The sequence below is a fragment of the Dendropsophus ebraccatus genome, chromosome 7, assembly GCF_027789765.1.
Source record: "Dendropsophus ebraccatus isolate aDenEbr1 chromosome 7, aDenEbr1.pat, whole genome shotgun sequence".
Taxonomy (NCBI): domain Eukaryota; kingdom Metazoa; phylum Chordata; class Amphibia; order Anura; family Hylidae; genus Dendropsophus; species Dendropsophus ebraccatus.
Window position 1 is genome coordinate 111,156,742 of NC_091460.1, and position 21,070 is coordinate 111,177,811.

The following is a 21,070-nucleotide window of genomic DNA, read 5'->3' on the forward strand; positions in this document are numbered from 1 at the left end:
AATGACTGTTAAGGGGGATCAGAGAGGGCTTCCGGCGTGAGCCCTCTCTGAAGCCCGCGGTCCCCGGTTGCTATGTGTAGCCAGGGACCGCGGGTATTAGCCGCCGCGGCCGGCTAATTAACTATTCAAATGCAGCTGTCAAAGATGACAACTGCATTTGTATAGTATCTGTGCCCCCTGTCCCTGGTGTCTAGTCGGGGATCTCCCCCCCCCCCGCAATGCGATCGCGGAGGGGGGATCTTTTCTAATAAGCCGGCTGGGGCTCAGCGTCGGAATGTTGCTAATCCCGGCTTGGCAATCTATGTAGATGGTCTGCAGCAGACCATTATAATAGAGGCCTGATCTAATGGATCAGTGCTTTATTATATACACAGCATTGATCTCAATTGAAAATCAGTGCTGTGTATACAGAAGTCCCCCAGGGGGCTTCTAATTACTGTATGTAATATAAAAATAAATAAACAAACATGTTGTGTATCCCAGCGTGCAAATATTAATTTATTTAATTCATGATCCGTAAGCACAAAACAATTCCAAAGTGCAAAATTGCGCATTTTTGGTCGCATTAAATCCAGAAAAATTTTAATAAAAAGCAATCAAAAAGTCGCATACGCGCAATCAAGGTACCAATAGAAAGTACAGATCATGGCGCAAAAAATGACACATCAGACAGCCCCATAGACCAAAGAATAAAAGTGCTGTAAGTCTGGGAATAGATCGATTTTAAGGAACATTTGTTTTCTGTAAAAGGTTTTATTTTTAATATAAAGGTTATACAAGTTGCATATCGTTTTAATCATACCGACTTGAGGAACATATATAACATGTTAGTTTTTCCATAGGACACATGGCGTAAAAACTGTGCATATATTTTTTTTCTGGTTTCGCAGCATATTTTATGCAAAAATTCAGCCTGTCATTGCAAAGTACAATTAGTGACACAAAAAATAAGGGTTCATGTGGGTCCGTAATTGTAAAAATGCAACTGCTATGGCCTTATATACACAAGGAGGAAAAAATGAAAATGCAAAAACGAAAATTAGCCCGGTCTGTAAGGGATTAAATGCACCTGTTGGTTTTCACTGCAACATTTTGACAGTTAATAGCCCACACTGAGCGATCACTCCATGCTGCTGGTAGCTGCCAGGTATGAAGCCAGCAGGACCCCCAAACCCACTCTTCACACCTCTATGGTGGTCTTGTTTATTAACATTTTGGAACTAATATTTGTTTTATGGCACTGTTCCTTTGTATTTCCTCCTGAAAAAGTATAAATAAATTACCACATTGTTTATATTCTTCTTCTTTTTAATAGGGTGGGCCTCTACACAGTCAGTACTGGTTAGACAATGCAAGACTTTGTAAGTATACTGCCTATTGACAACAGTAAAGGCGCCATACACCTTCAATAACTTACTGCTCAACACCCATTCTCCCCACACACACAGGAACGTTTGGCAAGGCTGATTGCTCCTGCGTTGACTATAGGGAGGGGTAAGCCGCAGTGAGAATGCCATAATTTTCCATTGTGGCCGACCTCTATCACCACTGACATTATTTGTCAGTGGTTGATTGCGGAGGCCCCATACACCAAAATCATCCAGCGGTACAAAAACATGGCCGCTTGCTTCCAGAGACAACACGACTCTTGTCGCTACAAAAACATGGCCACTTTCTTCCAGAGACAGCCCCATTGAAGTGAATGGAGCTTAATTGCAAACCGCACCTGAACTGGAGACAAGAATCGTGTTGTCTCTGAAAGAGAAAGTGGCCATGTTTTTGTAGCACTAGATAACCCCTTTAAGCTCCATTGACTTCAATGGAACTAAGTGGTAAAACCCACCCAAACTGGAGACAAGAGTCCTCCCTTTACATTTTACCCTTTACAGACCTACATTTTGCATTGTTTTCATTTCAATGCGTTTAATTTTATTGTACAGAAAAACATGGTTAGCCACATTTTTTTAGTTAAAAAATACAAACGGGTCTACTTCGATACTTTTTCTTATAATGTTAGTTAATTTATTAACAGATGCTGCAGTATGGTATAGAACAGCATCTGTTTTTACCATCTCTTTTGGTTTCATTTTATGGATACGTTAAACGGACAAAAAAACACAGTGAGAATTTAGCCTAATAAAGAAAAACAACAAAAAACCCCCTAAAACTACTTTTTTCCCCTCCATGATGTAATTTGTATGGAATTTTCACCAAAACAATGTGTATTAGTATAGTGCCCCCCCCCCCCCCCCAAGGCGTTTTTAACATTACACAAGTCTTGTGATACTTTCGCCATGTGATTCTAGGATTTATATTGAAGAATTAACCAGAAAAAGCCTGAAAAGAAAACACATATTTATACGTGCATTTTTCTATCCCAATGTAGTCTATGGGTGGAAAACATCACAACTCAATAAGATTAACAGCAAAGCACTGTTGGCATGACAGGGAATCTGAACTTTGTAAGTTTTTACATTGTTTCCTACCTGGCTATAAACAAGTTATTTATTAACTCAATTGTGTCTACTGATACAGTGATTTATCAGACTTTAACCTGAACAAGGTATTCCTGGTGACCAAGATGTAAGAACAGGTTGTGCTACAAAACAACAGGGGTTTATAGGTGAACTCCACAAATGTTAATTTTACTCCCCATGCTGTTTTATGTAGTTAAAATGAATGTGTCATGAGAAAATGACTTCTTGTTTAAATAAGATTTTTATGTTAAACATATTTTTTAAGAATTTTTGGTGACTTTTTATTTCTAATTTTCCTATCTATATTTTAAAATAATCCTGAAATCTTGCAGTTTTCATCCTCACCACTGGGGCTAAAACTAAGCTCAGACTTCCATCCTGATCTGTCTGTGGTGAAAAGAGGAGGCTGCTGTAAAGTGATCTGTACAGCATTGCAGTGACAGGTGACATCATTAAAAAGAGGAGACAATAGCAGCTCCCTGTGGAATTGCCTCTTCAAACGTCACAGAGTGCACTCAGTAAATGTTTCACATTCATCTCAAGGGGACAGACTTTGTCTACTGTTGTCTATGTCCAAGAGTCTTGTTGTAAAGCGTGTCACTAAATGCTGTTAAAAACAGCTCAGGCAAGATGGCAGCCCCCATAATAATGTACAAAAAGTGAAATAGAAAAAAAAAATACTATTTAAAAGAAAATTTAGCTGACACATGCCCTGTAAACACCTACTGTAATTGAAAGAGAAATCTTAACTCTATACAAATACTTATTTGAAATTAAAGTCTTTGCTAAGATTTTAATACTTCATAAAGTTGGAAGCTTAAAACAAATGTTCCTCTTTTTCCCCATGATAACACTATTTAAAAGAGAAGTCCGGCGGCAAATTAAATATCCAGAACAGTCAGGGGGTGAGGGGGACATAATAGAGAAAGTATACTTACTGGTCCCCTTGCCCCGCAGAGCCGTGTCCTGCTCCCACCAGCAACCTCTATCTCTTCCTCCTGCAACATAACAACCCGGCTAATGGATGTCCAGCTCAGCCAGTCAGTGACTAGGGCAGGAAAACCGCTGTAGACACTGACTGACTGAGCAAACTATTTCTCACCAGGTCGTGACATACCCCGAAGCCGGGAGAAAATTACATCTGGTGGGGGTCCAGGAGCCTGTTGACGCGGCGCTGCAGGGGCACAGGGGCCAGTAAGTATACTTTCTTTATCATGTCCTCCTCACCCCCTGTCCTCACCCCCTGATTGGTATTTTCAGATTTTCTCTTTTGTACATTATAAGTGTCCCTATTTCCTGAGCTTCTGCTCTGCATTTTTAACCCCTTCATGACCCAGCTCAAAATGGCCTAAATGACCAGACGCCAATTTTCATTTTTGCATTTTTCATTTTTCTACCTTGCCTTCTAAGAGCTATAACTCTTTTATTTACCAATCTACAGGGCCATGTAAGAGATTGTTCTTTTTAAGAAACAGATGTACTTTGTAATGGCGCCTCTCAATCTACCAGAAAATGTATGATGGAACCCAAAAAATATTATTTATGGTGTGAAATTGGGAAAAAATGAAATATTGTAACTTTTGGTGGGGGTTTTCTGTGTCTACATAATGCACATTACGGTAAAACAGACATGATATCTTTATTCTATACATCAGTCTGAATACAGCGATAGGCTTGTCTTCATAGCAGCGCGGGAAGAGTTAAATAGGTTTGGAGCTCCTGGCGTCATAATGATACACTCTGGAGCATTCATAATCTGCAGAGCATGTTCATGCGGGCTTAAAGGGGTATTCCCCCCAAAATTATTTTTGCACTAATACATTGCCCACCTGTAGCTTTCCATCTTTCCAATATAAAGTTATTATGGATTCTGCACAGTTTTGCTGTTATCTAGCTGCATTCACCCCCACAGATTGCATAGAATCATCAGCTCTCAGTCCAACCCAACACGCTCCCTGCTCCTGGCCCCGACCCTCGACTGAAGTGAGGGAGGACACAGACTGCTGTTCAATCCTCTCTGAAAGCAGACCCCCCCCCCCCTGCAGCTCACCCAGTGGCAGACCCCCTCACGACCCCCCGCAACTCACCCGATGCTGGCCGCCAGCGGCATCCATCTCCCGCCCCTCCTGTGCCGCTGACTCGTACCAGTTCCCCACCCCTGGGGCATAAATATACTTTTCAGGGAAGAAAAAGAGTGCTGCACCTCACACCTTTGGCTGATACTAGTACCTCTCGGCTGCATAAAAAAACATCAGAATTCTGTATGTGAATTGATCAAGCCACACTGCCCCATGTACCTCGTGCAGGTATCTGATACAGATGGGTCCCTACACTAAGTCCACACTGTGCCAGTCAGCGACCACCACCCCCGCAGGCGTGCACAGTCAGGGAAGGGAGGCCATGGAACGGCCCTGCAACCCCCATGCCACAGGACCAGACCCAAAAATGCCACACCAAAACCCAGCCAGCACCACCGGCGGAGGAAGCTGTCCCCAAACAGCACAAGTCTGGATAAGGTATTGCACTCACCATAGCTATCAAAGATAGAATGGGACAGACAGGAGGGATTAAAACCATGAGCACTCAGGTGTCTCCTGCTAATTGCGGTCATGTGGGTCTCACCAGGAGGAGTGCAAAACACTTTACCAGCGATCGCAACTGAGACCCCCCCCCCAACCCCGCTGCCTTTTCCCGGCCAACCCCCGGGATCCTGCTATCCATCAACATCTGTGACCTGATATATTGTGATGTGGATGGATAGCAGCTTGCTGGGACCTGTAGTTCTACACAATATGTCAGGTCTCAGAACTTCTGTAGAACTTCAGGTCCCAGCAAGCTGCTATCAGTCCAAATCACAATATATCAGGTCACACAGTTTCTGATTTGGATGGATGGCAGCTTGCTGGGACCTATAGTTCTACAGAAGCTCTGTGACCTGATATATTGTGTAAAACTGCAGGTCCCAGCAAGCTGCTATCGGTTCAAATCAGAAACTGTGTGACATGATATATAGTGATGTGGTTACAGGTCCCAGCAAGCAGTGACAAGCACTGCATGCTGGGAAATGTAGTTTCCTGGCTGGCACCATATTGGATATAGTTGGCTTTTAGAAAAAAACTTTTTCTCGGGAACAGCAGCAGCTAGAAAGACGGGAGACAGCTCAAAATACTCAGGGGGCAGGGCCGGACTGGGGCTGAAAAGCAGCCCTGGCACACAAACCCCACCAGCCCACATATATATTCCCCACACACCTATTGCACTATGTTGAGCAGAATTTTTTTTAGCTTTACTACTGTCACATTATTTTCTTACATATGTAAAGTATTACTCCCTGCAGACTATAGAAGAGTATACAGCAGTGATATCCCATAGCAGGTGTACACAGATGCTGAGAGTATACAGCAGTGGTCAGACAGTCACAGGTAGAATACAGAGCCATTACAGAGGATCTTTCCCCACTCCTGTCATTGTGCTGTTCCCCTATCCGACGCCTAAATAAATTATCTCAGACTGCTGACTAAATGGAGTTCACAGACGCTGAAATAAATTTATAACCTGGACCCCAAAAAAATGTATGACACAGGCCTAAAATGCATACCCCAACATGTAACTTCACACCCCAGGCCACATTAACTTATACTGCAAACACCAAAGGAAACACAGATCCAAGACTGCCTCTCCCCACACAGCTCAATCCCCTCAACCTCCAATCTCTCGAGTGCACCTCCTCCGTACTCCTCCATTCTCTATAGTGTGCACCACCTCCGTACTCCTCCATTCTCTATAGTGTGCACCACCTCCGTACTCCTCCATTCTCTATAGTGTGCACCACCTCCGTACTCCTCCATTCTCTATAGTGTGCACCCCCTCTGTACTCCTCCATTCTCTATAGTGTGCACCACCTCCGTACTCCTCCATTCTCTATAGTGTGCACCACCTCCGTACTCCTCCATTCTCTATAGTGTGCACCACCTCCGTACTCCTCCATTCTCTATAGTGTGCACCCCCTCTGTACTCCTCCATTCTCTATAGTGTGCACCACCTCCGTACTCCTCCATTCTCTATAGTGTGCACCCCCTCTGTACTCCTCCATTCTCTATAGTGTGCACCCCCTCGTACTCCTCCATTCTCTATAGTGTGCACCCCCTCCGTACTCCTCCATTCTCTATAGTGTGCACCCCCTCCGTACTCCTCCATTCTCTATAGTGTGCACCTCCTCCAGGTAACACAGAGGGGACACAACCAGAGTGACACTGCCAGGAGCCACACTGTGTGACAATGTGAGTGCGATGTGCTGCATCACCGGCTCTCACACACACCTGTCCTAGCTGATCTGCCTCTTTCTTGCACAGTAAACGCTTAGGGGAAGATTTATGAAAGGGTGTAAATATACACCTGGTGTAAACTGCCCACAGCAACCAATCACAGCTCAGCTTCCAGCTCTGGTAAAATATAAGAGGAGCTGGTATTGGTTGCTGTGGGCAGTTTACACCACGTGTATATTTACATCCTTCTTCTATGCCCCATATTTTTCACTTCAAGTCCGATCTGTGCCCCATATATTTGATTAAAGCCCCTCTATGCTCCAATTACTAGTGCCCCCCCCACAGTGCCCCCACCAGAGAAAAAAACAAACAAACAACAACTCTCCTGTGACCCGTTCCTGCAGCTCCTCTCCCAGCAGCGCGTGTCTTTTCTCTATCAGGCATCAGTGTGACTTCTGGTGCTGCATGGTTTTGCTGATGGCTTTGTAGTCCTAGTCCTACACACTACTTACCCCACCTGACCCCTCCCCCCTACACACACACTAGAATCCCCTGCTGTGCTCCGATATAATAATAAGGCCACCTGTGCAGTGCCCCAATAGTAATAATCCCCCCTGTGCTCTGTCCCATAGTAGTTATCCCCCCTGTGCTGTCCCCATAGTACTCCCCCTGTTCTGCACCCCCATAGTAATCCCCCCGTGCTGCACCCCCACAGTAATCCCCCTGTGCTCTGCTCCATAATACAGCCCCCATTCCCCCCCCCACCCCGCATTGCCAAATACAAACAAAGACATTATACTCACCTTATTCTGAAATACAGCGGGTCCTTCTCTCTTCTGATCTCCTCGCAGGCCGTATCCTCCCAATAAACTTGCGGTCCCGTGGGCTGTGGGTGGGCGGCACTATCGTCAGTCTGAGCATGATGTTTCGGAGGGGCGGCCGCTGACAGGGGCACACTAATTAAGATCCCCCCCCACACTTACACACTACCCTACCTGAACCCCCCCCCCCCCACACACACACACTCACACATTAGCCCACCTGACAAATCCCCCCACACTCACTACCCCACCTGACACTCCACACACACTCACACACTACCCCACATGACCCACCACACTCACACACTACCTGAGAGGAATGAGTTAATCCAACCGAATAAAATAGAAGAAAAATAAACTCTTTTCTAATGAACTTTCCTTTTTTGAACTGAATCCTATTCTCAAGGCCATAAAGCTGGTCCACCACCTGTTTTCAGCAAGATAATAAAAGTTATTATTCACATTCTTGTAAGCAGATAACAAATGTTTTTGTATCAACATCCTTGTGTATGTATCAACATCCTTATGTAAACAATTTTAATTGAACAGTTAATCTTATTGTATATCCATATCTGTCAAAACATATTCTTAATTATTCTTTCTTTTGAAGTTGATGACTTGCATAGTGTATGACTTTGCATTTTACATTCATATCCATTGCGCATGACTGAATATCTAAATCACTAGCACCGCCTCATCTATGTCTTATTAGCATTTGTTACCACCCTATATTTCATCTGTCTATAAAATGTGATTACCATAATAAAACTTGGGCCATTTTACACCAGACTTGTTTGCAAGATACATAGTCTGTGTCCTCATTCTAAGTGCATGGTGTGGGAGAAGGGGATCCGGACCCATTCTCCAATTCAATTAGGAAACAGCCAACAACAGTAGGCCTTCTTTGGGAAGGCACCCTAACATTATTGGCGCCCGTGGACAGGGACACGCCCATTACATCGGGAGATCGGATGACCTGCACTGCTGTACCAGGAGAGAGAGGGGTGAACAAGGAGACCACAAAACCTGGCCAGGTAAGAGCAAAAAATTTGTTTGCTCTTTTCTGTGCTCTCCTCCTTCACATCTTTTCTTACCTACCTCTGCAGAGTAAGTTATCAAAGTGAACTCACGATAGGCGTGTCAATTTGAACTCTGTTCTCCTCTTGTTGGCTGTTCTATGTTTGTTTGTCCTAACCTGTGAGGGATAGTATATAGTAGGCGAAGAATTGCTCATTCAGGCTAAAACTGTTACCCAGAGCCCGGCCGTGGTTGTCACAGGTCCTCATAGACACGGAGCGTTGTGCAGTGGGAACAGTGCCAGTGCTAAAACCACTTTGGAATGAGCCTAGTAGCCTAACTATACAAGGACGCTGGACAGTAGTCTGGTTGTTTCCAAGGGAAAGATCTGTAATATGCTAATTACTGTCCTCTGTATACTTGGGGTAACTTGTTTTGCAATCTACATAGCAGCAAGAGTGTATTTCAACATAAGAAAAGGAAGCCCTGAACCGTGGAATATTCTAAGTCCCAGCTTTTGGTAGTGATCCGTGGTCATAAGTGTACAGGACACAAGAAAGAAAATCATCAGTTGATTATTCTGGGTGCCTCCTGTCATAAGTGTACAGGACACAGGAAAGGAAATCATCAGTTGATCATTCTGGGTGCCTCCTGTTATACGATCACGAAGTAATATAAAAATGGGACAAACAGAATCAAAAGGGGTTTCTGCAACCCACATAGTCAAAAGGGGTTTCTGCAACCCACATAGTCAAAAGGGGTTTCTGCAACCCACACAGAATCAAAAGGGGTTTCTGCAACCCACATAGTGACCTGCCGATATGGCAAAGAACAAGCAAAAAGGGCAAAAGCAATGTTGAAATATTTTAACATCCAACACGATGCTGTTTTTAACCCCAATACTTGGACTAAAGTCCAAGAAACAAGGGGAGGATTAATAATTGATAATGGGTGGACATGTCATGTGCCGGTTACCAACAATATCTAGATAAGACAGAATATTGTAGTGTGTGTGGTAGACCCAAGCCACATCATTATGTTACACCATTGTACCCAGTTTATATCTGTATAAAAAACCCCAGATCCTGCAAAAGCCAACCTACCTCCAATGGTGGCATATAGACCCTTTGTTCTGCAGGAGTCTTACCCTTGGTCGGCTGTTGAAGTAGTTAATTTGATTTAAAGTGCCTGACCTGATAGTAGTGATGCCTTTGTGGAGGTGAGCAGCCTAACCTCAAATAGTGTATATTGCCATATAAGTGTCTGAGTACAATGCCACGTACTCAGACGAGGAGAACAGTCCAGCTCATTGCTAGATACAGTACTGAGAGAGCTGAATAGAGGTTAATTAATGCTGCGTAGTGAAGCAGCATACGAAGTGTTTTTTTTGTGTGTGTTATTTGTTATGTTTTGTACAAGGCCATCAACCAGCTCTGAGAGCTGCAGATCAAATGCAAGCAGCATTAGGAAAAAAAAAAAAAAAGAGAGAATGAGAGCTGTTAGTGTAATGTAATGTACGCTCCTACATTATATACTGTTGTATTTCAGCCAGTTTTACTAAGCTGGTGTTCCCCTTTAGAAGTATGTTATGTGTTACAAAATGTTGACCATTTTCTGTTGTCCCGACTGTGGAACATTTGTTTATTTAAGTACGGCATTTTTCTGTAAACAGCCCTAGAAGATGGCGACTGAAAGCCAACCACTCCCACATATCATCCACGTCTGTATTATAATTGTGACGTCTCAAAACCATGCCCTAAGCCAACACCCCTATATCCGGTTATCTAGTCCGGTGGCCATTTTAACTCCTGGCATTTCTGTCCTCCGCCCATATTGCTTAGTGTCACTGAGGGGGCGGGCACAGGACTCTCCGATAGAGTCTAACAACTGTTTTGCACATTTATCAATGAATATTATTACCTGATGGTGAAAAAAAAAAAAAAAAAAGTTAGATAAAGGTTTGTTGAAAGGAAAAGCAATGAGACTGTTTGAAGAAGTCCGGTTTAGTAGACCTATAAGATTGTTGTGCGTGGGTGTCAGTAGGAGTTAGAGGGAAAAAGCACGATTATTAGGAATGTCAAGAGAAAAGTGATAATTGGTAAAGATCAAACGCAGAAGTTTGTGCACTTATTAAGAGCCCCGAGTAGTAGTTTACTACTGTAATATATATATTTGTGTATATATGTGTACACATCTATCCTAATAAGTTCTACGCAAATAGTTTTTTCCTACTAAGTTATAAGTATGTGTGTCACTGTCCAAGGTTACAGTCTGGTCTATAGGAGCACATCTGATATCTTCTGTAACTTCAAGGATGAAAAAAAAAAAAAAAAAAAAAAACTTCCAAGAAGTTTTAACTCTTGTATCTATGATTTCACTGCTCAAGGTTAGAAGTGAGGTACAGAGCGTTCTGCTTACTGATAAGAGACGCTTACTGGAGGAATGGAGTCACTTCAGCTAATGATGGTACAAATTAAGCTGAAGGTTCTGACAAAAAGAATTATTCTATATACTGTATGTTTTACATTTCATCTTTAAGGTGTGTTTGGAAAAAAATTAAATATGGGACGGGTGTACAATGTTTAATTATTTTTATTTGTTATTTTTAGGGGTAACAGTTTTGTGATGATTATAGCAAACTAGCTCATGACTTTATATATTGTCTTATCCCTATAAAGCCAAACCCATATCAATGGCTCCAGTCTGCACTCCTTATGCCCCCCCAATATATATATATTTTGGGCTAAGTGCATTGAATCCAGCATCTCTGTTGCCTCTTGATGTAGATTCAAATGGGGGAGGGGATAGAGGTGAATGGAAATAGGAGTAGCCCATTTTTGATGCTTAAAAAAAAAAAAAAAAAAAAATTTATACACCATACAAATTTTTTAGTTTTGAATAAAGATGTTTTTGTTACTTATTGTGTTTGATATTTTAAATTGTGAAAGATGAAAATGTGATTAAAAGCCCAAATATTAATGAAAGTTTAAAAGTTTTCATTGTAGATTATCTCAGACGTTTAAAGATGGATGACACAGGACGCAAGGATATATGGTGACCGCCATGCAGTGTGACGTTCCACTGCAGAAACCACTCCTGCCATAAGCTGGAGGTGAGGACAATCACTGAGACATGTAAGATGGTTGAAGGTAACTATGCAGATGTCTATATGAAACCCACCATTATGGGTTAATTGGCAAATTAGAGATTTGTTTGGTCCCTGGGCTTACCAAAAACACTGTTCAAAAAAGAAGAAGAAAAGATGCCATAGAGCGGCTGACGCAACGTTCACGCAGACAAACCCTGATGCCAAAAGGGTGATGAATGAAGCTGGTGATGGTTTCTATGCTCTTCCCAAGGTAACAGCGTACAAAGCGTACAAGGGAATGGGGAGATGTTTCCGGTCTCTTCCTGAGGTAACCGTACATAGTGTACAGGTGGAGGGGGAGATGTGGATCTGTTTGTTTTTAAGTCTTTTCCAGAGACAATCAGCGACAAGCTGTGAGACCAACGGATGGAGAGGAGGTACAGGGTAAAGATGGCATTCAGACAGTAAGTAACTGTGCCGGCAGCCTTGTATCTCACTGTAAGTTATCTGACAAAACCAGCAGAAGGAAGCCATGTGTAATGTGGTGTATAGTATCCTCACATTGGGCGGCCCAGGGGACAACAAATATAGCAAAGAAGGTTGTGTAGGGCTGTATTATCTACACCTGTCATAACCTACTGTAAGTAACACCGTAAAGTGCCTGTCTGCATAGTCTGTCATCTTCCTGCCTGTTTCAGGGAATGTAAGTGGACGTCATCCAGCTGCCACAGGTGGCCTATATAGGTATGTCCTTGTCTGTACTGGTGTCTTCTTTACAGGTCAGCCAAAGCTATGGGAGACGACAAAGCCAATGTCTGAGGTGATACTATTGGCCCTAAAAGAAGCGATATAACTGAGGCCAAGAGTCCAAGTGTCTGTAAAGAGGCCTGTCAGTCAAAAGATAGGTTTAAGGATAAAGGATCCATACCAATGCTACTATTACAAAAAGGATCATATGATATATATTATTCTCATAAAAAGGCTTTGAAACCTTAGGTGATGTATCGTTTACACTTTGCTGTTATTTCTATGGTGGTTATTTTATGTGTAATATGTGATGATCTCAGTGAGACAAGAGACAATTCAGTAGGATCCAAATATTATGTAGGTAATAAGCGCCCAGTTACTCCATATTATTGGTCTATGTATTATATTATATGATTACTTACAGGAACAGATGTGACCATGTGACCAGTCATTAGACCTGTGTGATCTAATCATAAAGATGTTTTCTAAGTAAAAAAAAAAAAAAAAAAAAAAAAAAATGAAGTAAAAAGACTAAAAAGAAGTGGAAATTCTGAGAATCCGGTACTGACAAGTGTGAATTCACTATCTGGTTATTATAAGTGAATCTAGTGGTTACATAGTAGGTCACATTGTGGAGTTTTTATTGCATTTATCTGTTATGCTGTTTTTGGTTTATGTATCAATGAACTTTTCATTTTTGTTTTTGCCATGAGATAAGATTTGCTCACATCTAAACTTTTTATTTTCAGAAACTTTTTAAAGTTAGTTTTTGTGACTTTCCAATACCCACATGATACCGAAGTGGTAGAGTCCTTGTGATAGAGTCACGTCTGTTATATACAATGAAGAACTTATTGTCTGATCACTCAGTGTCACAGGGAGACGTAGGAGTGACAGGAGACTAGGTTAGGTTCGGGACGGAGGATTGTCTTACCTTTAAAGCAGTCCTACGGTAAAGGGACCTAGAGAAGGGGGCTACATCTGTAGTCAAGGTTAGGGACAAATCTTAGGGACAGGAGTGATGAGACAATAAGGTTTGGTTATTTTGACAAAATCCAGGGAGGTATTTGTCACATACATATATTAGTTTGGGTATTGATAATAAGCTTTTATTTGTTTTGTTGTAACTAAACTGTATATTGGCGTATACTGTACAGACTCACCTATTGTTTAGTATTTTCTTTCGGTTATTGCAGACCTACCTATCTCATCTGCTGTAAGTTTGTTCCGCCATCTATAACTTTCAACAAATTTTTTAGTACTTTATTTCTGTATCTTATGGTGATGCAAACTTGGGACAAATTAGTTGAAGCCACAGACTACTTAGATGATCAGATATTTGACATACTGGATATACTCAATACCTCAGTAGCAGTGCAGAGGCAACTTAACCAGCACACTGTGGTGCTTGATTTTCTGACTGCTACTCAAGGGGGGATGTGTCAGATCATGTTGTTTCTTTTATTGGTCTATTGTGTAATCAAAGGATTATGCTGTTGTTGTCAACAAGTTACAAAGACTAAATCTTATACTCTATAAGTAATGATGTTTGTTTCTTTTCCTTCTAGATTGGCGTTATGATGAGGAAATCTCTTGGAGGAGGATATGCCTATGTGGCTCTAGGTGATGGTGTTGGACCCAGAAGCATCCGCACCCTGACAACCTGCGGTCAGAGGTCAGAGAGTGTTTAGGGTACATACTGGGATTTAATCCTGTCCAGGACCCAGATTTCTTCATCATCGCCAAAAAGGGGGGACACTGAGAGGAATGAGTTAATCCAACCGAATAAAATAGAAGAAAAATAAACTCTTTTCTAATGAACTTTCCTTTTTTGAACTGAATCCTATTCTCAAGGCCATAAAGCTGGTCCACCACCTGTTTTCAGCAAGATAATAAAAGTTATTATTCACATTCTTGTAAGCAGATAACAAATGTTTTTGTATCAACATCCTTGTGTATGGGCTTCCGGTTCCGGCGCCATGGTGTGAGGACGCACAGGGAAGCAGCTCCGCTCCTCGACTGACAAAACAGCCGCTCATACCCGCAATCTCCTACCAGCAGAGACCATCTGTGTGACGCCGACCGGGGCGCCAGTTATATGGATCGTTTTCTACAAAAAATGAGCCCGAAAGTGAAAGCGGTGGGGAAGGGGAAACAACCGAAGCAACCTGCGAAGCGGGACAAGATGGCGCAGGTCAGTGACAGAGCGGAGGACTGGCAGTCAGAGGGCGAGACCTCGGAGCAGGAGGGGGAAGGAAGGTTATCCCTGATAGATCATAAGAAGATTGCTATAGAGGTGGCTAAACAAATCACCCCTGACCTGCAGGAATCCTTATCGGCCACGGTAGCCCTAACGCTGCAGAAGCTACAACAAGAAGTCACGCAGCATGGGGAAAGGCTCGATGAGGTGGAGACGCGCCTCCGCAATATGGAGGACTTCACTGACCAGGCCGTGACTAAGATAGAACAGCTCGAAAGAGATAATGTGCGTTTGTGGGAGAAGGTCCAAGATTTAGAGGATCGCTCCCGGCGCAATAATCTTAGAATACTGGGTGTTCCAGAGACTGTGCCGGCTAATGAGTTACTGACTCTATGTGAAATTACCATCCCCCAACTGCTAAAGATCCCACATGACTGCACTGTGGAGAGAGCGCATCGCCTGGGTCCGGACCTGCGTACTGGTCCTGTCAAGGGGGTTCCCCCTTCCCTGACACCACGAGACAGACCGCGCCAAGTTATAGTGCGATACCTAAAATTCACTGACAAAGTGGAACTTCTCCAGGCATTCAGGCGCCACAGAACGGAACTATTATTCAGAGGGCAGAAATTGCTTATATTCAGTGATTTCTCGGCTGAAACCACACGCAGCAGGCGGCTCTTTTCACCTATCTGTACGGAACTATTTAACCGCAAAATCAAGTTCGCTCTCATTTACCCAGCAATATTGAGGGTGTTTCATCCCGATGGCTCCGTATCTACATATAAGCACCCGGAAGACGCTATGAAGGGGCTGGCCAAACATTACCCACACACCTCGCCATCGCACTCAACGGGATCGGCCGGATCTCCTCCCCGTGATCATAGCTCGGAGGATCGCCCTGCGAGAAGCCCCAGGTCTGCATGGTATGAGGGGCGCCGGGAGGAGGGGGCGCAGAACACGGAAGTCCCGAAGGAACAACGTAAACGACGTTCATCGCTGCCGCATATATGAGACGCTGCCTTCCCTACTAGGCGACTCGGCCATTGCTTATTGGTAGTTGCCACACGATGGGACGCTATGCTGCTGTATTCCTGGCTGTTACAGATGTACTCAATATCACTTCTTTACAGGTTATGGAGGGCGGAGATGTGGAGACCCTGATAAATAAGATCGTTACTTTAGTTACCTTTTTGCCTCCCCATACTGTGGGAAGAAGGAAGCTAAGAGGCTATGTTTTCCCTCCTGGTCCCTTGTTGGAAGAGACCCATGAGGGAAAGTGCCTGGTTTGCACTTTACTTGTGCTTTGTTCTTTTCTGTGTTTTTTTTGTTTTATTTGAGTTCGAGGGTTTATTTATTTTGGTAAGGGTGGAAGGGAGGGGGGTGGGAGGGCAGTCTCGCAGGAGGGGGGATCTTGACCATATTAGTAGGTGGCTGTATATTTCTCACTCTGCCAAAGGATGCGGATAGTGTCGTGGAATGTCAAGGGCTTAAGGTCGCCACAAAAACGTATGATGGTGCTCAGACACTTAAAAAAGTTGCGGCCCGATATAGCCCTTCTTCAAGAAACACACCTGGAAGAGAGGGACTTTGTCAGAGTGAGAAAGCTGTGGGTGGGCACAGTATTAGGTTCAGCGGCAGTAAATGGGAAAGCGGGGGTGTTAGTTTTAATTAACAAAAATTTTGCATGTACTACCGGTCACCATACGGCAGACCAAGAGGGGAGACACTTCTCCTTATTGATACATACCTCCTCCGATACCATAGAGATACACAATGTATATGGTCCTAATGATTCTAACAAAAACTTCCTTCTTTCCTTATCTGCCCAGATAAACACTAGTTCTTCTCCGCATATCATAGTGGCGGGAGACTTCAACTCTGTACCTTCCGCTTCAGAGGACAGGAAACGTGGAAACTCGGGGGGGAGGAGACCGACAGCCAACGATGACAAATTTGCAACCTTCCTAATGGATACTAGGTTGGTAGACACTTGGAGACACCTACATCCAGATGGGAGAGAATACTCATTCTATTCGGCGGTTCACGACTCCTGGTCTAGAATCGATAATGTGTTGGCCTCGGTCTCCTTGCTCAACAGAGTACTTACCAGTGATATAGGGGATATAGTGATATCAGACCACTCCGCCCTTACCTTTGACATATCTACCATTATCCCCAGGGGTCCCGATTTCCAGTGGAAATTTCCGCTAGGCATAGCTAGGGGGGAGGACTTTCAGGCAATTATGAAGGGCTGGTGGATGGAATACGCAGCTCATAACGCTTCCCATGTTTCCAACCCCCAGCTCTTCTGGGATGCGGCCAAAGCGGTATTGAGAGGCCGTATTATGGCCTATGTTTCCTCTAAGAGGAAGCAAGCAGCTGACAAAGTACTGTCCTTTGGCCTTAGACTGCGATCCGCCTATACTTCTTTTTTGTCCACGCCTGATGTCTCCCATAAGGAAGAATGGTACCGGGCGAAAAGAGACTACGAGGAATGGTTGACTCGCAGGGAGGAGTTGGGCAGATCGCAATTTGACGCCCAGATGTTTCGCTATGGGAATAAGGCAGGGAGACTGCTTGCCAAATTTGCCAAGGGCCCTCGCCAGAGTTCCCATATCCTGAAACTGAAAGATAGCACAGGCACCGTGCATACTAACCCTAAAGAAATAAATGATATTTTCCAATCCTTTTACTCCCATCTATATGAAAGGGACCCATCCCCACCCGCTGATCCCATGCCCTGGCTGGAGTTATTACCTACTCTGACAGAGGAGGAGACTTCTGTCCTTAATTCTCCGGTAACTCTGGAGGAGATTAAGTCAGTTATCTCCCACCTCAAAAATATGAAATCACCGGGACCCGATGGGTTTTCCGGGGAATTCTACAAAATCTTGATAGATGAACTCTCCCCATCACTCCTGCCCTTGTATAATTCCTACTTGGAGGGGAATCATGTTCCAAACCAAAGTAATGTGGCGCATATAGTAGTGCTACAGAAGCCCGGTAGGGATCCCCTCTTGCCGGGTTCCTATCGGCCAATATCACTGATAAACGTGGATCTAAAAATACTAACTAAAATTATGGCAGATCGTTTGTCGGTGATGTTGCCCCGATTGATTTCCCCAGTGCAGACGGGGTTTGTACAGGGCAGGGCGGCGGTGGCCAATATTAGAACGGTAATGACGGTTTTAGATGAGGTGCACCTGAGGCCTTCCTCGCACCCGCACCCAGCCATATTGTCCTTAGATGCCGAGAAGGCTTTTGATAGTGTGAGCTGGGGGTGGCTGCGAGGAGTCCTGCGGAAAATGCGGTTTCCCGAAATGTTCCAAAATATGATTCAGGCTGTGTATCAGGAGCCCTCGGCCCGTATCTCTACCCCCGGCTTCCTATCCCGACCTTTCCCATTACAAAGAGGCACAAGGCAGGGATGTCCCCTTTCCCCCTTGTTATTTAATTTAGCAATTGAGCCTCTAGCACGCTATCTATCCACGAGTTCCAGATTTCGGGGTGTAAGGGTTGGGGGCCGGGAGGTGAAGGCGGCGCTTTTCGCGGATGACCTCCTGTTATTTATGGGGGATCCTCGGCGAGACCTGCCGGACATCTTTCAATCCCTGCAACTATTTGGCCGATATTCGGGATATAAGGTTATAAGGTGAATGTGGACAAGAGTGAGCTGTTGTTCCTATCTGAATCCTCCTCAGTACAACGTACACCGCTTCCAGTACCTGTTCGTGTCGCTGGTCAATCCATACAGTACTTGGGGATCCATGTGGGAAGGTCACCTCACTCGGTCTATAAGCTAAATTACCCCCCCCTGATTTCTAAAATAATAGAAGAACTTAAGAGATGGAGCGGTCTACCCATCCCATTCTTAGCAAGGTGTCATCTATTAAAGATGATGTCCTTCAGTAAGTTATTGTACCCCCTCCAAACTGTCCCCTTGCTCCTTAAACACCTAGATGTGAATAAACTCCAGAAGGCATTTACTCGGTTTATCTGGGCAGGTAGGAAACCGCGTATAGCTTATCGCAAGCTAGTGATTGCTAAAGAGAAAGGAGGGCTGAACATGCCAGATGTACGGTTGTACAATATAGCTAGTCTATTTAGGCACTGTCTGGATTGGATACGGGGACAGGGAAGTTTCTCTAATGTGGCTCTGGAGGCCCAACTGGCCCGCCCATGGTCGTTAGTATCCCTTCTGCATACAAACTTTTCCAAACTGCCACAGACGATAAAGCAGAGTGTGGTGTTCAGGGATACAATTGCAGCATGGAAAACTGGGCGGAAGTTATTTCAGTTATCCTTTAGGGTTAGCAAATACATGGAACTGTGGAACCACATTGAATTTCAGGAGGGAAGCACTAACAAAATGTTTCAGACATGGAAAACTCGGAATATAAGTACGGTGGCGGACATACTACACTCTACAGAGCCCCGGTTGCTCACCTTTGAAGAGTTGAGGGCAGCGAGGGGTCTGGGCCCGGGTCACTTCCTCCCTTACAGACAGGTGACTGCATTTCTCCGGTCGCGTCTCTGCAACTGGACGAAGGAGGTGGGAGTGGGTATGTTAGATGGCTATGTTTATGGCGAGAGACCATGTCATTCTCTATCTTCTTTATATACAGACGTTAAAACGCAAGCACTGACTCAGACATCGCTGTCCCTATTTGACTACTGGGAACGCAAGTTGGGCAAACCGGACCTCACTGCCCCCATCCTTAAGGGTTGGACCGCTATACGCAAGGCAGTGATAAATGAACGATGGCGTGAGACACATTTCAAAATTATACACCACGCCACTTATGGTTTCTCTTTGCCAAGGGCTCCCACAGACCCAAATAGGTTGACAGCATGTCCAAAATGTGCAACTCCTGGGACAGACCTTTTGCATAGCTTATTACAGTGCCCTAAAGTAAAGACCTTTTGGGAACATATTGCAAAGCTTCTGAAAAATAAAATACATATCAGCTTAACTCTAGAGGCGAGTGAGATAGTATTACATATCTCCCCAGAGGATAAGCCTATGACATATCTAACGCACATATTTTTACTGACGGCGAAACGTTGCCTCCTGGCAAAGTGGTTACAACCCGAACTCCCTTCAGTGTATGAAGTATTGGGGCAAATTAAGTTCTTCCTGAAAATGGATCAAATCGAGACAGAACTTCAGAAGGACAAAAGGGTTAAGTCATTCATGGACAAATGGGGGACTTTTGTTAGTGTTTTCCTCAATGCCCGGGAGAGGGAAGCAGTGGTGAAACCCTTCAGATACACAGAGTGGTACTTGAAAGGGGAGTTGGCAGGGTCCTTGGGTAACCTGAAGCTGCCGGATGACTTTTGAATTGGTTCGTGATCCACTTACGGTTGGGTAGCATCTCCTGCGAGACTAGAGAGGGAGGGAAGGGGAGGGAGGGGGGGAGGGGTTGGGAACACTGGTTTATGGTTTGTTGTGTTAAAATTATTTTTCCGAACTTGGGAAGTACCCCGAGAAATCTGGCTATATAAACGAATTGTGACACTTGTGTCCAGTGTAAGATGGGATGCTTTCTGTAGAATGCTTATGTTTCTGTCGTTGAAAATATAAAATGAATAAAAAGATATTTAAAAAAAAAAAAAAAAAAAAAAAACATCCTTGTGTATGTATCAACATCCTTATGTAAACAATTTTAATTGAACAGTTAATCTTATTGTATATCCATATCTGTCAAAACATATTCTTAATTATTCTTTCTTTTGAAGTTGATGACTTGCATAGTGTATGACTTTGCATTTTACATTCATATCCATTGCGCATGACTGAATATCTAAATCACTAGCACCGCCTCATCTATGTCTTATTAGCATTTGTTACCACCCTATATTTCATCTGTCTATAAAATGTGATTACCATAATAAAACTTGGGCCATTTTACACCAGACTTGTTTGCAAGATACATAGTCTGTGTCCTCATTCTAAGCGCATGGTGTGGGAGAAGGGGATCCGGACCCATTCTCCAATTCAATTAGGAAACAGCCAACAACAGTAGGCCTTCTTTGGGAAGGCACCCTAACACTACCCCACCGGACAAATCCCCTACACACGCTCACACTACCCCACCTGACAAATCCCCCCCACACACTCACACTATCCCACCTGACAAATCCCCTACACACGCTCACACTACCCCACCTGACAAATCCCCCCCCACACACTCACACTATCCCACCTGACAAATCCCCTACACACGCTCACACTACCCCACCTGACAAATCCCCCCCACACACTCACACTATCCCACCTGACAAATCCCCTACACACGCTCACACTACCCCACCTGACAAATCCCCCCCACACACTCACACTATCCCACCTGACAAATCCCCCCCACACACACACTATCCCACCTGACAAATCCCCCCCCACACACTCACACTCTCCCACCTGACAAATCCCCCCCCACACACACTATCCCACC

At 44.1% G+C, this 21,070-nt stretch overlaps 1 protein-coding gene across 4 annotated transcripts in view; it reads left to right on the forward strand.

Moving 5' to 3' along the window:
* Positions 1-21,070, forward strand: part of CCNI (cyclin I) — a 77,666-nt gene that overhangs the window by 881 nt on the left and 55,715 nt on the right. For 2 of the 4 annotated variants that reach the window (XM_069976720.1, XM_069976719.1), the window contains exons 1-2: positions 1,315-1,361; positions 3,583-3,671. The exons of 1 other annotated variant lie outside the window; for it this stretch is intronic. In XM_069976720.1, coding sequence (XP_069832821.1) covers positions 1,350-1,361; positions 3,583-3,671 — 101 coding nt within the window. In that variant the 5' untranslated portion in view covers positions 1,315-1,349. Of the gene's footprint in view, positions 1-1,314; positions 1,362-3,582; positions 3,672-21,070 lie in introns of those variants that run through there. One more of the 4 variants, XR_011363859.1, reaches the window with a different exon arrangement.